The sequence below is a fragment of the Salvelinus fontinalis genome, chromosome 5 (genome assembly GCF_029448725.1).
Source record: "Salvelinus fontinalis isolate EN_2023a chromosome 5, ASM2944872v1, whole genome shotgun sequence".
Taxonomy (NCBI): domain Eukaryota; kingdom Metazoa; phylum Chordata; class Actinopteri; order Salmoniformes; family Salmonidae; genus Salvelinus; species Salvelinus fontinalis.
This window is the reverse complement of record NC_074669.1, coordinates 38064595-38079871: the sequence shown is the minus strand read 5'-3', so window position 1 is coordinate 38079871 and position 15277 is coordinate 38064595. Positions and strand designations below refer to the sequence as shown.

The window sequence follows — 15277 nt, the reverse complement described above, 5'->3', positions numbered from 1 at the left end:
CGGGCGCGGATGATTTGCGTCCCCCCCCGCTCAATCTTCCTCTGTGGTGTTACGTTTATATCCCCCCCCCTCCCCCGCTCTGTGGCTGTGTGAATGGGTAGGGCCCTTTCTGTCTCTCTCCCCCAGAGCCTCTCTCACAGTAGGCATTAATCACATCAGCAGTAAGAATGGAGAGGAGCTGTGAGTGTGTCGGGCCACAGCAGGAAAGGAGAAGGGCGGGAGAGAGAAAGGGGAAGAGGTTAGAGGGAGAGAGTGCTTTGATCTGATGCCTCTCACGTGCCTCCCTCTCTCCCAGGGGAGCCTCCTCTGTCTCCACACGCTGCCATCCCTCACTTCACTCTGGATAATGAGTGTTTTTCTCTTTAGCTCGCCCTCTCTCTTCCCACTCTGTTGCTCTCCCTCCATTGTTATCGCTCTACCTCTCGTTTCCCACCCCACTCCTCATCAATTCCTCCCCGTATCTTTCTTTCCAGCTCTCTGTAGCTCTTCTTTTCTTTCTATCTTCCTTCCCTTGTTTTTTTATACGTTTTTTTCTTTGAGGAAAGATTTAGCCACGCAGTCATGTTATTGTGTCTATTAAAGTTGCCATCTATACATTTCTATCTAAAATAACCGGAAAGGAGAACCTAGTCAGTTGCACCACTGAATGCATGTTCCACGTTTAACCCAACCCCTCTGAATTGGAGAGGTGCTAGGGGCTGCCTTAATCGAGATCCGGGGAGTAGTTGTTGTTTGGGGTTAACTGCCTTGCTCAAATGAAGAACGGCAGATTTTCCACTTTGCCGGCTTGGGGATTCAAACCAGTGACCTTTTCGGTTACTGTCCCAACGCTCTTAACTGCTAGGCTACCTGCCGTACCTATAACTGACAGGTACAGCATAGAGGTAGATCACGTTGGATTTAGTCAGTTATCACGCTGTAGGAATATTTCTACCGCAATCTCCCCTTGGCTTTAGAAAATCGAGTTGTTCAACAGCCTTAAGAAACTTCTTTGGTCGATACGAGAGCATTTCCATTCACCACCCCGTTAATACTCCAAGTAAAAGATGACAGAATATTGCAGAATCCAACCTCAACATGGCAATGTATAATATCGTACAGGTCCATTGTAATACTAATACATATATTGTATTTTTCCCTGCAGAGTCGATCTCTGTCACAACTTAAGTGGTATTTTCCTATAGTGCTCTGCTGTCTGTTACAGAGATGTATAGATCCAGCCTTGTATGTACAAGACAAACGACCCACTCTCCTTCTCTACTGTGTGTGTGGTGTGCGTGCGTGTACTGATACGTGGTCGTGCGACGGATCCGGGTGTACAGTAGATAGGTGCAAATTGAAGCTGTTTTCTCCTCTAGCAGAACTGAGTGATGGTCGCGGGGAGATGACAGGAGGAGAGAAGGTTTCGCTGTCTGACTTACGATAATGAACTGGGGTCTCGGCGGGCACAGAAACAAGGAAAGGAGAGAAAAGAGGCGGGAGGGAGGGGGTAAAGAGCGAGGGAGGGAGTGGATGGGTGCCAGAGACAAAGGAACTTGAGACGGCTTCATTTCTGCCCCTGAAGACTCGGGCTAACTGCACTCTCTTCCTCCTCTTCTCTCCCTCTCTCTCTGCTTCGTTGTGAAACTGGCAAATTTACAGGACAGCAATCCGATACAGTCTGGAACGAGTCAGTAATTGCAGTAGAATCTGGGTCAGACATGCCGTAAGAACATATTTAGTATTTCAGTTTAAAGCTGTGATGATAGTGGTGTTACTGTGGTGTAGGTCCTATAAATATCATGTACAGTAACGAGTCAGACCACACCCTAGTTAGCTGACTAGGCCAGGATATCTCTTGTCAGATAGGGAGAACTCCCATGTGGTTGTCCATGACGTGTCTGTCACAGCCCATCTCCCCATCATTAATATTGTCCTTCAGTACAGACCCCCCCCCCTCTACTCAGAATCAGCTCAATATGCTGCTTGGTTGTCCTCTTGAGTGCTCTGTCTCCCGTGGGACTAGATACTAGCTAACATGCTATTCTGTCATACCAGGACACGCACACGCATACGGCAGCCATCCCGACTAGTTTGCAAATTCTCGCTAAGCCACCACATGTAGCCATATCAAAGCTCCAACGCTAACGCAATGTGTAAGGCGGATTATGTTCGAGTGTTTTTAAGTTTGAATTTCAAGGTCGTATATATTTTCTGTGTTTCCCGGATTGTTTTCCTCCCGTCGTGACCTTGTTTCACAGTCCTTGCTACGCTGGGTAAAAACCACACACACTCATAAAAAGCCCACATCCCTGGGAGGGACTGGGAGTGTAGATCTCATGGTAATGTAGTGTGTGTGTGCGTGTGTAATATACTGGTGGGGTTTTTATTGTCTCTATGGTGAAGTTGCTGTGGTGGCGAATGACGGTCAAGGGGTTGCCAATAACCCTGTAGAACACTGTCTCCAAGAGATGGCGGGAGAGAGAGGGATGGAGCGAGAGAGATGATTACTGTCGTCGTTGAGGAGGAGACGGGCGTCTTCTCGCGAATACCTCCGGGTGTCGTGTTTACCAGTCAGACAGGCGGGCACTGTGTAGTGTGGCTCCTGGTTTGACAGAATGGAACTTCAGCTCGTGGGCTTTAGCAGTGAGCGGTGGGGATAGCGGCGGTACGCTCTCTAGCTGCAGGTGTTAGCGTGTTAGTGGAGTGAGGAGACGTTCCGATCAGCCCGGATTTGTTCCATTCAGTCTGGGGAAGGGAAAGGATAGAGAGAGGGAAGGTGGAGACAATGGCGGCCCATTCATCCACAGCAGCCCTCCTTCGTGGAAAGATGAAGGGAGAGGAAGGGTGGTGGAACTACACAATAGAGGAAGTAATTAGCATGTTGTCTCAGATAAACCACGCAGGACGGCAGGAATAACATGCCTGGATAATTGTGCAGATTTACCACTCTGTGTGTGTGTGTGTGCTTATGTGCGTGCGTGTGTGTGTCTGTGAGAGAATCGAACAGCTGCAGCAGTTGACGTCCAAGCCCCTTCCGATTGCCACAGGAATTGTGTAACTGTGTGTATAGGGGGTGTGAAAGGGTTTCTGATGCCGCCATGGGCCTGTATACCACAGCTGTACTCTAGCAGCAGAGGAATAGCACAGATGTCGAAGGATAGAGGGTAGGAAGAGGGAGGAATTGTCATTCAGAATTAAGGAGCACAAAGGACGATGTTGGACAGACCTCCCACACGAAGGATAGAGGATACTATAGACTTTGCAGGGACACAGCCCAGTACATCTGGTGTTCTCTGTATAGTAAATAATGAAATGACAGTGGCACTGGAGACATCAGGAAGTCACATCTCTCATTTTCTCTCTATCTTCTATCCAGACCCTTTTCTCAATTCAATTCAATTTAAGGGCTTTATTGGCTCGAAAATGACATTTCTCTCTCTCTCTCCCACTCTCCCTCAGAAACACACACACACGTGTGAATGTAGCCGGGGGGGTAGCTTGACTCAGTGTGCCTGAGGTGTATGTTTTAAATCCCTCAGAAACACACACATGTGGATGTAGCCGGTGGGGGGGGGCGGGGGTGGGGGGGGCTGCCCTGTACAATATGGATGAAAGCCAACGTGAGGCACGGTGTTCTATCCAGCCCTTATATTCACTTTGCTCTGTCACTTTGCCGGGATGACAGGGATTTGAGTTGGAGCTTATAGGATATTTATTTCGCAGGTTCTGTGTTGTTGGCACTTGGCAGACGTGTTGTCTTTGTTTTTGATGTCTTAAGTGGTCTGATGAAAGATAGCCTGACCTTTTCAAGTCGATTCATATTGTTTTGTGAGCCTTAGATAGTTTCCTCAGTAGTGATTTAATGACTTGCAGTCCATGTTCTACAGTTGAAGTCGGGAAGTTCACATACACCTTAGCCAAATACATTTAAACTCAGTTTGTCACAATTCCTGACATTTTATCCAAGTAAGAATTCCCTTTTTTAGGTCAGTTAGGATCACCACTTTATTTTAAGAATGTGAAATGTCAGAATAATAGTAGAGAGAATGGTTTATTTCAGCTTTTATTTCTTTCATCACATTCCCAGTGGGTCAGAAGTTTACATACACTCAATTAGTATTTGGTAGCATTGTCTTTAAATTGTTTAACTTGGGTCAAACGTTTCGGGTAGCCTTCCACAAGCTTCCCACAATAAGTTGGGTGAATTTTGGCCCATTCCTCCTGACAGAGCTGGTGTAACTGAGTCAGGTTTGTAGGCCTCCTTGCTCGCACACGCTTTTTCAGGTCTTCCCACACATTTTCTATAGGATTGAGGTCAGGGCTTTGTGATGGCCACTCCAATACCTTGACTTTGTTGTCCTTAAGCCATTTTGCAACATCTTTGGAAGTATGCTTGGGGTCATTGTCCATTTGGAAGACTCATTTGCGACCAAGCTTTAACTTCCTGACTGATGTCTTGAGATGTTGCTTCAATATATCCACATAATTTTCATTCCTCATGACGCAATCTATTTTGTGAAGTGCACCTGTCCCTCCTGCAGCATAGCACCCCCACAACATGATGCTGCCACCCCCGTGCTTCACGGTTGGGATGGTGTTCTTCGGCTTGCAAGCCTCCCCATTTTTCCTCCAATTATAACGATGGTCATTATGGCCAAACAGTTCTATTTTTGTTTCATCAGACCAGAGGACATTTCTCCAAAAAGTACAATCTTTGTGCAGTTGCAAACCGTAGTCTGGCTTTATTTATGGTGGCTTTGGAGCAATGGCTTCTTCCTTGCTGAGCGGCCTTTCAGGTTATGTCGATATAGGACTTGTACCTGTTTCCTCCAGCATCTTCACAAGGTACTTTGCTTTTGTTCTAGGATTTAATTTGCACTTTTTGCACCAAAGTACGTTCATTTTTAGGAGACAGAACGTGTCTCCTTCCTGAGCGGTATGACGGCTGCGTGGTCCCATGGTGTTTATACTTGCGTACTATTGTTTGTACAGACGAACATGGTACCTTCAGGCATTTGAAAATTGCTCCCAAGGATGAACCAGACTTTTATTTCTGAGGTCTGATTTCTGATTTCTTTTGATTTCCCCATGATGTCAAGCAAAGAGGCACTGAGTTTGAAGGTAGGCCATGAAATACATCCACAGGTACACCTCCAATTGACTCAAATTATGTCAATTAGCCTATCAGAAGCTTCTAAAGCCTTGACATAATTTTCTGGAATTTTCCAAGTTGTTTAAAGGCACAGTCAACTTAGTGTATGTAAACTTCTGACTTTAGCTTATTTCATTGTCCACATAGGACATGACGTGAATTTGCAGTTTTGTTTTCATGACAAACTACCAGTCAGCCGAATGAAGAGCTCCACTCTTGCTCTACTCCATCATGTTAATGACTGCTGTTAGTGTTACCCCTCCTCCTCCATCTATCTTTCTCTGACCAACTCCATGCACTACAATCCTGTAATCAATGCTCTCTCTCTCTCTCTCTCTCTCTCTCTCTCTCTCTCTCTCTCTCTCTCTNAACAAAGTGCCTGTGTTATTACCAGCGTTGATGAAGGGCTTTGCCACTAGCGAGTGGGGGCCTCCACTCCTGTTGCTCTGTGCATGATTTAGAAACCATCCCAATTGGTGCTCCATGTCCTCCAAACATCTTTCATGCACCCACACACACACACACACACACACTGGCACACGGTTCCAGCTCCCTGGTTAGGCCACTAATGGGGTTTCATAGCTAGCTCTTAATGTGTCACTAAGTGGAGGTGTTGAGTCCTAATGGCTCTCACAACGTGTGTCGTTACTCTGCCAGTCCCAGTGACACCAGACCCTTCCAGACACTTATTAAGTTATCCCCATCGGCTTCGTTAACACCACTGGCCCTGTCCCTGCCTGGTCCTGTCTCAGTGTTCCTACCTGTCTGCGTCGCTTAAATGTGCAGGTGAGTGGCACACATTTCAATGGCTTGGGCCAGGGCACATCTCTCTTAACATCTGCTTCTGCGCAAACCTACCGTCTTCCCTGGAGTGTGCTAACGATGGGCAATCTCATCTAGACCAGAAGGCCCTACTGTATTGAATCACTATTCCAAATCCTCATTAAGTGGAAATACCTCTCTAAGCCTTTGGCCTAGCATGGGTTGGCGCCAGCTCCCACCATCTCTCCCACCACGGTGTGCTGCCTACCTGTTTAGGCGTCTTGGCTCCTCCTTCGCGCCACTCTGGCCAAGTACAGGAAGCTGAGCCTTCCTGAGTCTCCTGCCCTCAAATATGGTCCATTATGCCTGGGCTAAGTAGATACACTGCCTGGGATCGGACATCAGGAGCAGACACGCCTGCCGTGGGAGGACGGGGATCAATGTGTGTCTTTAAGGTGGGATAGTTCGGGGGGAGAGAGATGGAGACAACGGAAAGGAGGGAGGCAGGGAGCCAAAAAGGTGTTTCTCTGAATGGGAGAGAAATATGCGAGAGATAAGAGATGGAGATGTGTGATAGAGGGAGATGTGTGAGAGGTGTTTCTCTGAACAGATCAGTAGCTGGTTTCATCACCTTCTCTCTCTCTCTCTGTGGTTCTGTGGTGGTGAAATCGCTGCCATGTGCCAAAGACATATCCAATGCCAGCTAAAATAAGATGGGGGAAATCTACCGCACCGATACGTTAAGAGGTGAACTTACACACCTCTTAACCTGTTACACTGGATCATTGGGAGCGTTCTAAACGGTGGCCGAAACAGCCCAACAAGTCATTAGCAGCCGGTTCTTTTATGTACCATGGTTCCATCACACTGTTAGGGCTGACCGAGCTCAGTGCAGGCTGCATTTTAGAATACTCACTCTCTCTGACTGTGTCACCGTGTTGGAGTGTCTCTGAGCCACAGAGAGTAGTGTAGAAATATTATTTTTTTCAACGACTTAACATCGAGTCTAGAAACTTGGGGGAAAATTTGAAATGACACCTACTTCTCCACGTGCCTCTGGCTGAAAGTATTGCTGCGTAAAGTGGATAGGAAAAGTTCTAAACCCTAGTAGCCTGTAAGACGTTGCTAGTTAGCTGGAAATATCGGGTATTCCAGGGAAAATCCCGGCACTTCCCTGTATACTCCACATAGGAATGTGTTGTTTGTGATCCAACCCCTATAGAACAGCATCTTTATTGTGTAGCCTGTACGATGATGGGAGCGGTTGATTGGTATGCAGTGTGGTGGTAATGTGATGAGTACCTTGCCTGCTACCTCTGATGGAACTTGTCTGTTTGTTTTTGTGTGCACATGTGTACAGTACAGTATTGGTGGTGTATGTGCACAATGATGGTAGCCTTCGTATTTTTTTCTCTCTGTGTGCGTGCGTGCTTCCAGGACAAATTAAACGCTGCTAGTGTATGTGCAGTATGTGTGTGTTTGTGTGTGTGTGTGTGTGTGTGAGTGTGTGTGTGCTCACATTAGCATACCCTAGCATCCTCTGTTCTGGCCTACTCAGCAGACCTGTCCTTCATCAGTCAGTCACCATGGCCCCAGGGAAGTGCCCTCTGCCCACATGTCTGTGCCTGCCCACCATCTACCCTGCTAGCACTGCCAGGCCTATCACTCACCCCTCTCCTCCCTGGCAGAACAGGCAGGGGCGGAGAGAAGGGGGGGGGGGGGGCAGTAGTGTTTTCCACAAGTACGTAGAGGAGCCAGCCAAATAGAAACAGTAGCCAGCCAGTCAGTAGCCAGCCCTCTGCCCTCCCTGAGTTAGCCATTTTTTTGCCTAAGGAGCTCTATTTTGGGGGCCTCTGGTACGTTCGCTACGCCCGCAGACGTTCGTTTCTTCTCCATAGTGAGCCTGGATCTGAGTAGCTCCGCGACGATTGCTAGAACGCAAACACATTATAACCGTTCTGATTGGTCCCAGAAACCGACGGGTTGGGCCAGATCCAGATCACTCTTGGGTAAAGCAGCTTTGTTACTCTGATTGGTCAGAAATTATCCAATCGCTGATGACTTTGTTTTGTACAACAGCGCGAGTTTGAGTTGTCGGGGAACATTCGAATGCCTTGATTCCATCTGAAATATACAGCAAAGTGATTGAATACTTCATCAAGTATACCTCCCAGATATATATTTTGGAATTGTGGTATTGTGTAGAAAGACATGACTTTACAATTTAAATGACTGAAAATATATCAATTCAGTGTATTGTTAGTTGTTTTGGATATTGTCTAAGCCTATGATCGTTACTATTTTCTAAGTAAGAGACCATTACATTTAAAAAAAAAAAAAACAACATTTTAACTAGTCTTCTCTTGAGATTAAAGTGTTATTTACAGTTTGACTGCAATATATGAATTGCCACAATGATGTTTGTTCTTCAAATTATGTAAGTAGCCCACATTATCTTGAAAATTCCAGGTTTCTATTTAAGGTTTTCACTCTCACTGTCACACTTTTTAATTGAAAAACAACAAAACTGGACATTATAATTCCACAACAATTCTTAAACCACATCAGGAGACCGTTTTTGAGGTCTGGGAAAAATCTGAGAAATTTTGATTTTTGGGTGTAGTTTTATTTCTTCTCACCTTTACTTAACCAGGTAGGCCAGTTGAGAACAAGTTCTCATTTACAACTGCGACCTGGCCAAGATAAAGCATAGCAGTGCGACAAAAACAACACAGAGTTGCACATGGGATAAACAAACGTACAGTCAATAACACAATAGAAAAATCTGTATACAGTGTGTGCAAATGAAGTAAAGAGGTAAGGTAATAAATAGGCCAATAGTGGCAAAGTAATTACAATTTAGCAATTTACACTGGAGTGATATATGTGCAGATGAGGATGTGCAAGTAGAAATACTGGTGTGCAAAAGAGCAGAAAAACAAATATGGGGATGAGGTAGGTAGTTGGTTGGATGGGCTATTTACAGATGGGCTGTGTACAGCTGCAGCGATCGTTAAGCTGCTCTGACAGCTGACGCTTAAAGTTAGTGAGGGAGATATAAGTCTCCAACTTCAGTGATTCAGTGACAGTTACCTTTTAATTGAAGTGTGTACCTAGCAAGAGGCTATTGTTTAGCAGTGGTTTTGTACGGCACATGTGATGGAAGAGTTTGCAAAACAAATAGCCACTGGATTGATGACAATAATCACGATATAATTCTGCCAGGTAAGCGTATGCTACTTTGTAGTTAACATTTAATTGAAAAGGTTTTTGGGATAGCCTTTCGGTCTACCAGAATACTTTTTGTTCATTAGCATCATTGCTAACGGCGCACACACAGACAAGGGCATTCCCGTTGCCTCGTCAGAAAGTTGCAGGAAATACGAATCACTGATGAACGGCTCTCGCACCGATGCTATTTGGTAGGCTACACTGACTGACGAGACGAGAGTCACTCACACTTTAGCGTCGATGTCTGCCAAGCCCTGGCGACATCCTAGGAAATCCTTTGGTTTACTTGTCCCGGTGCGATTACCATGGACATGGCTCAGAGCTACAGCTGTCTGTCTGTTAGGGTCTGTAGGCGGCTTTGTGACAAGGGAGGCACTTTACCCCATTTACAAAGGGTTGGGTTGGACACTTGATGAAGCCTAGGCCTACATCTGTCCAATCAAAGAAGCCTATATTCATTAGGGCTTTATCTGTCTACTAGCCAACTACTGTATATGCAGGGTGGGAGTGGTGGGTTTGATGCCATCTTTCACCTGTTAAGTTAATGTTGTTAGTTACGTGTGCATTTAGCTCAGGGCAGGGCCATACTATCTCAAATATCTGTCCACGGTCTACATCAGCAATCCGCCAAATGTCCTGGGGGAGTGTACTCGACGAGAGCACTATGTGGCGCAGCCGACTCTCTTTCTCTGCCCATGTCTCTGCTAGTGTGGAAGAGGTGAACAAAATGATTGTTGTCTATCAACAATGACAAGCCACCTGTGTCTGACAACTTGAATGGACAGTTATTAAGGATGATAGCGGACTATATTGGCCTCCTATTTGCCATCTCCAATCTAAGCCTACAGGATAGTATGTGCCCTTAGCCCTGGAGGGAAGCAAACGTCACCCCGCTACCCAAGAATAGCGATGCACCCCTTTACTGGGTCAACCAGCCGACCAATTGTATTTGGGACAAACCATTCACTCAACCCTAAACCTCAACTAAATCGTGCAATTAATAATGTGGACGTTGAGCAAGTTGAAACTAAACTGCTTGGTCTAACCCTGGATTGTAAACTGTTATGATCAAAGCATATTGATGCAACGGTAGCTAAGATGGGGAGAGGTATGTCCGTTAATAAAGCGCGGGCTCTGCTTTCTTGACATCGCAATCAACAAAACAAGTCATACAGGCCCTAGTTTTGTAGCACCTGGACTACTGTCCAGTCATATGGTCAAGTGGCACAACGAGGACATAGGCAAATGACAGTTGGCCCAGAACAAAGCAGCACGGCTGGCCCTTAAATGTACACAGAGAGCTAGCATCAATTACACGCATGTCAATCTCTCAAAAGTAGAGGAGAGATTGATTGCATCACTACTTGTCTTTGTGAGAGGTATTGGCATGTTGAAAGCACCCGGCTGTCTGTTCAAACGACTAACACACAGCGCGGACACCCATGCGTACCCCACAAGACATGCCGCCGGGGGTCTCTTCAAAGTCCCCAAGTCCAGAATAGACTCCGGGAAACGCACAGTAATACACAGAGCCATGACTACATGGAACTCCTCTCCACGTCAAGTAACTCATGCAAGCATTAAAATTAATAAAACTACTAAAGCCGGATGTGCACAACACGATTTTGGCTTTCGAGATCGGAGACAAAATTCCCATGTCGTTGCCTACTTGGGGCTCACGGCCGTCACCGACGCCCGTTTAATGTGAGCGGGTCAGAGACGTGATCTGAGGGACACCGATCCTGTCTTTGAGTAGTCCCCGAGGTCCCGATATTTCCAAACATGTTTGACTTTATCGGCTCAAAATCTGCAATGCTCTTGCTGTGTGCGATGTGCAACGAACACGTTTCTAGAACGGTGATCAGCGAACGCCAATGAGAGCTCGCCAGAGAAGACGCCAGTCAGGAGATGATGTTGTTTCGCATCACCCACAATGTGTAGACTCGCGAGCAGCAGCGCTGACCACTTGTATGCGTTTGCCATTAACCAAAGCCAAAGTGTCGAATCGTTACAGCTCTGTATGGCAAGCATCAATATTTCACTGAAAACTTTCATGAGGCTGCTTTGAGCCACAGCTCATTCTAGCTACGTTAACAATCTCGTGACATCATCACTTCATCGTTTTTTTTGTGAGACAGCATGGCTTCGAGGAACCTCACAACCAAGTGAAAGAATCTTGTAGTGTGTTGAACTCCGTCTGTGCCACATCATTTAGTGTGCGCACCACTACGTTGGCAAGACAAAAAACTACAGGAAGACGGTCGTTTAATGTGAGTCTCAGCAATGTTAGGATTTTGAAAGTCGTGTAGTGTCCACCCAGCATTATGGAACAACATGGACTGTGAAGAGACACACACATAGGCAGACACACACTTGCATACTTACACTTCAAGATTTACCTCGACTAACCTGTACCCCCGCACATTGACTCGGTACCAGTACCCCCTGTATATAGCCTCATTATTGTTATTTTATTGTGTTACTTCTATAAAAAAAATGATTTTGTCAATATTTTCTTAACTCTATTTCTTGAACTGCGTTGTTGGTTAAGGGCTTGTAAGTAAGCATTTCACGGTAAGGTCTACACCTGTTGTATTCGGCGCACGTGACAAATAAGATTTGATTGAATTTTTACACACACGCTAACACACGCACTCTACACACATTCATTTGTGTGTTGTTGTATAGTGGTATTATATATTTAATGGTCTAATGATGTTATGTGATGTACTGTTTTGCTTGTGCCTTAATGTGCCTTAATGTGTTTGGGCTAATGGGGATCCATAATAAATATAAATCACATTTCCCTCCTCTCTCTCGCTGTCATGTTGGTTGGACCTCGAGGAATAATTGATGCTTGTGTTCCATCGAGGAGATTACTTTTGTTTTTTGTGTGTGGCGGTTGCCATCCAAACTGTCAATCCAGTTAATTTCATCATCACCCTGCCTTTGAGATATTACATGACCAGCTGAGGCGTGTGTGTGTGTGTGTGTGTGTGTGTGTGTGTGTGTGTGTGTGTGTGTGTGTGTGTGTGTGTGTGTGTGTGTGTGTGTGTGTGTGTGTGTGTGTGTGTGTGTGTGTGTGTGTGTGTGTGTGTGTGTGTGTGTGTGTGTGTGTGCGCGTGTGCATGTGTGTGTCATGGAGATTTGAATATTTTGTCTCGGGGGGGGTTGGGAAGGAGGTGAACATCCCCACTCAAGGATGTGAGGCAGCTCAGCCACACACACACACACACACACACACACACACACACACACACACACACACACACACACACACACACACACACACACACACACACACACACACACACACACACACACACACACACACACACACACAGCGGCAGCCCTAATGCAATCAGTCTGCCAGAGCAGAGATGCTGAGAGCAATCCTTTCACGTTACAGGGCTATGCGTGGGTGGCTGGTTGGCAGAACGTACCCCCTTTCTCTTCTCCCTTTCCTCTCTCCCCTCCCTGCTCCTCCCTCTCTCCCTCCGCCAGGCTTCAGCCCCTCACCCCTTTGATAACATCTTCCCTTGTTTCAGATTGTTTGATAAGACTGTATTAATGGCAGTCTCCTATCCTGTTTTGTCTCTATGTTACGGTGTTGCCTGGCATTACTCCACCATCACCATCTCTCCCCCTCCACGAGTCTGGGTACTACCCCCCCCCCCCCCCCCCCCCCCCCCCAACCCCCCAGTCCCCTGATAAGATCTATACATCAGGCAGCCTGCAGAGTTCTCTAGCTGAGCTCTGAACAGCATCTGTAGGGAGGCAAATTGAGTTGAGGCCTCCCGGCCCCGTGCTACGGGGCCCTGCAGCACACAGACGCACACTGTCGATGACATTAGTCCTGTGTTCTGGGCCTCTAATGGAATCAGGCGGTTTAGTCCTGAGAGCTATGTTGTTGTTTATCTAGAACACACAGAGTGCTGCTGACTCAGAGACTTACTCACACTAACACTACACAACACTGCACACAGCGTAGAGACACACACACATATATTTTTTTCTCCCACGTACTGTCCTCTTTAAAGTCCATATCTCCATTAGCTCACTAATAATTAACAATAATAATAGACATTAGAGAGAGAGGGTGAACGAGAGAGCGAGAGAGAGAGAGAGAGCTACTGCTCATCTGACAGTGATGTGGAGACAGCCATCCTGAGTCAGAGTCAGAGAGAGGGATGGAGAGTGAGGTTGAGAACGCCAGCCAGCAAGCAGACAGACTGTATCTATGCAGAAGTGCTCCTGTCACTAATTAAAAACTAGGGTTCTGCGGCCAAGTGTGCACTCTGAAACTGTCTGTGTTAATATTCAACTATCAAGCACCCTCCCGGGTGGCGCAGTGGTCTAGGGCACTGCATCGCAGTGCTAGCTGCGCCACCAGAGTCTCTGGGTTTGCGCCCAGGCTGGGCTGGGTTCGCGCCCAGGCTCTGTCGCAGCCGGCCGCAACCGGGAGGTCCGTGGGGCGACGCACAATTGGCATAGCGTCGTCCGGGTTAGGGAGGGTTTGGCCGGTAGGGATATCCTTGTCTCAGTATGTTAAAAAAAAAAAAAAAAGTAATAAAATGTATGCACTCTACTGTAAGTCGCTCTGGATAAGAGCGTCTCCTAAATGACTAAAATGTAAAATGTAAATGTAAGCAGAGAGACTGGGAGGGAGCGAAACAGGCAGTGGGCTTGAAAGATACACCGCGGTCGGCAATGTGGAGCAGCAGATGCCTGCTGTACATGCCCCCTTCATCGATCTGTCTTTCAGCCTCTTTCTCTTCCTCTTTCTTTTCTTTATGACAAGGTCCTTCTCTCCTTCAGTTATGTTCTCTCCCCCGTTCTCTCTCGCTCTCTCTCTTTCTCTCTCTCAGTGCTCTTTGTCTGTCTGTCTTTCAGCCAGGTTTCTGATAGTTCTGTCTCGGTAGTTTGCGTGAGCACACATTATTTGTTATTGAAACCAAAGCAGCTGTTGCTGTGAACATTTTGACCTGGGGTTACGACACACTTCACCCCGAGGCACACGTATCCTGTCGGGTTCAGAGCCTATTAGAGCAAGCCCACTCTTGTGTGTTTATCTGTGTGTGTCTGTCTGTCTAGTGGCTATCTGATTCAAAACACTGACTCACACACACACACACACACACACACACACACACACACACACACACACACACACACACACACACACACACACACACACACACACACACACACACACACACACACACACACACACACTACATCGCGAGTGTGTTGGAGATGGTAAACAGTGTCAGTGGTCCAGATAACACACACTGTTGGGTAGGTGTTAGTGTTCTGTTCTCACATAGAGAGCTCTCACACCCACCCACCCACCCAGTAGACACCACTGTGATCATGTTCATATCTATTTCATATCAACACAAACCTGAAATTATAGCTACAGAAACATTGTCCTCTCAGCAGAGAGTGGTTTCTCCGACTTGGCCCATGCTATTGTTACTCCCTTGAGAACTGCAGGTGCGTTTAACACTCAGGTCAAGGGGATTTCGAACTACCTTAACGATGGGAAATAGCCTGGCTCTAGATTGTGTGTTTACACTGAATAAAGTGCAAGGTGTGAATACCGGCCATTGCCATTGAAACATAAACCATGGATCAGCTGAATGCTGTGCTGTGCTACCGCTGTAAGGAAGACATTGCTATTTGCTTTGCTACTCAACATATTCAGATGGTGACACAGTGCCACCTAGTGGAATTTTCAGGGTTTTACACACGCTTTCTCTCTGGACGTCAAGCAACACTGTGTACATGGAATTTCATTTACATCCCAAATAACAAACAACTTTAACACTGTATATCTCCATGTGTCTAAATGAGGAGTACACTGACATGTCCTTCTCTCTCTCTCTCTCTCTCTTGCAGAAGGAGCTCAGTCTTCCGAGGAGGGGGAGTTTGTAAGTACCCATAGCCATTCCATCTCTATTCTTGATTCACTTCTCCAGCCTTGCCAAGGGCAGAGGCTTCCTACTCTCTGTCCGTCTGTAAACAGGAACGCCTCTATGGAGAGTTGCACTGAACCGGGCGCTGTAGAATCCTGCAAGGACTTCCATTGTGTGTTCTGTGACGGTGTAACACAGCCTTGAAGAGCAGAACAAAGGAGAAAGTTGACTC

The 15277-nt window shown here is 46.5% G+C and overlaps 1 protein-coding gene across 5 annotated transcripts in view; it reads left to right on the top strand.

The window, feature by feature from the left end:
• LOC129855548 (microtubule-associated serine/threonine-protein kinase 2-like) overlaps window positions 1–15277 on the top strand; it is a 270030-nt gene that overhangs the window by 108675 nt on the left and 146078 nt on the right. For all 5 annotated transcript variants that reach the window (XM_055923332.1, XM_055923331.1, XM_055923329.1 and 2 more), the window contains one exon: window positions 15029–15060. In XM_055923332.1, the coding sequence (XP_055779307.1) occupies window positions 15029–15060 (32 nt within the window). The remainder of the gene's footprint in view (window positions 1–15028; window positions 15061–15277) is intronic.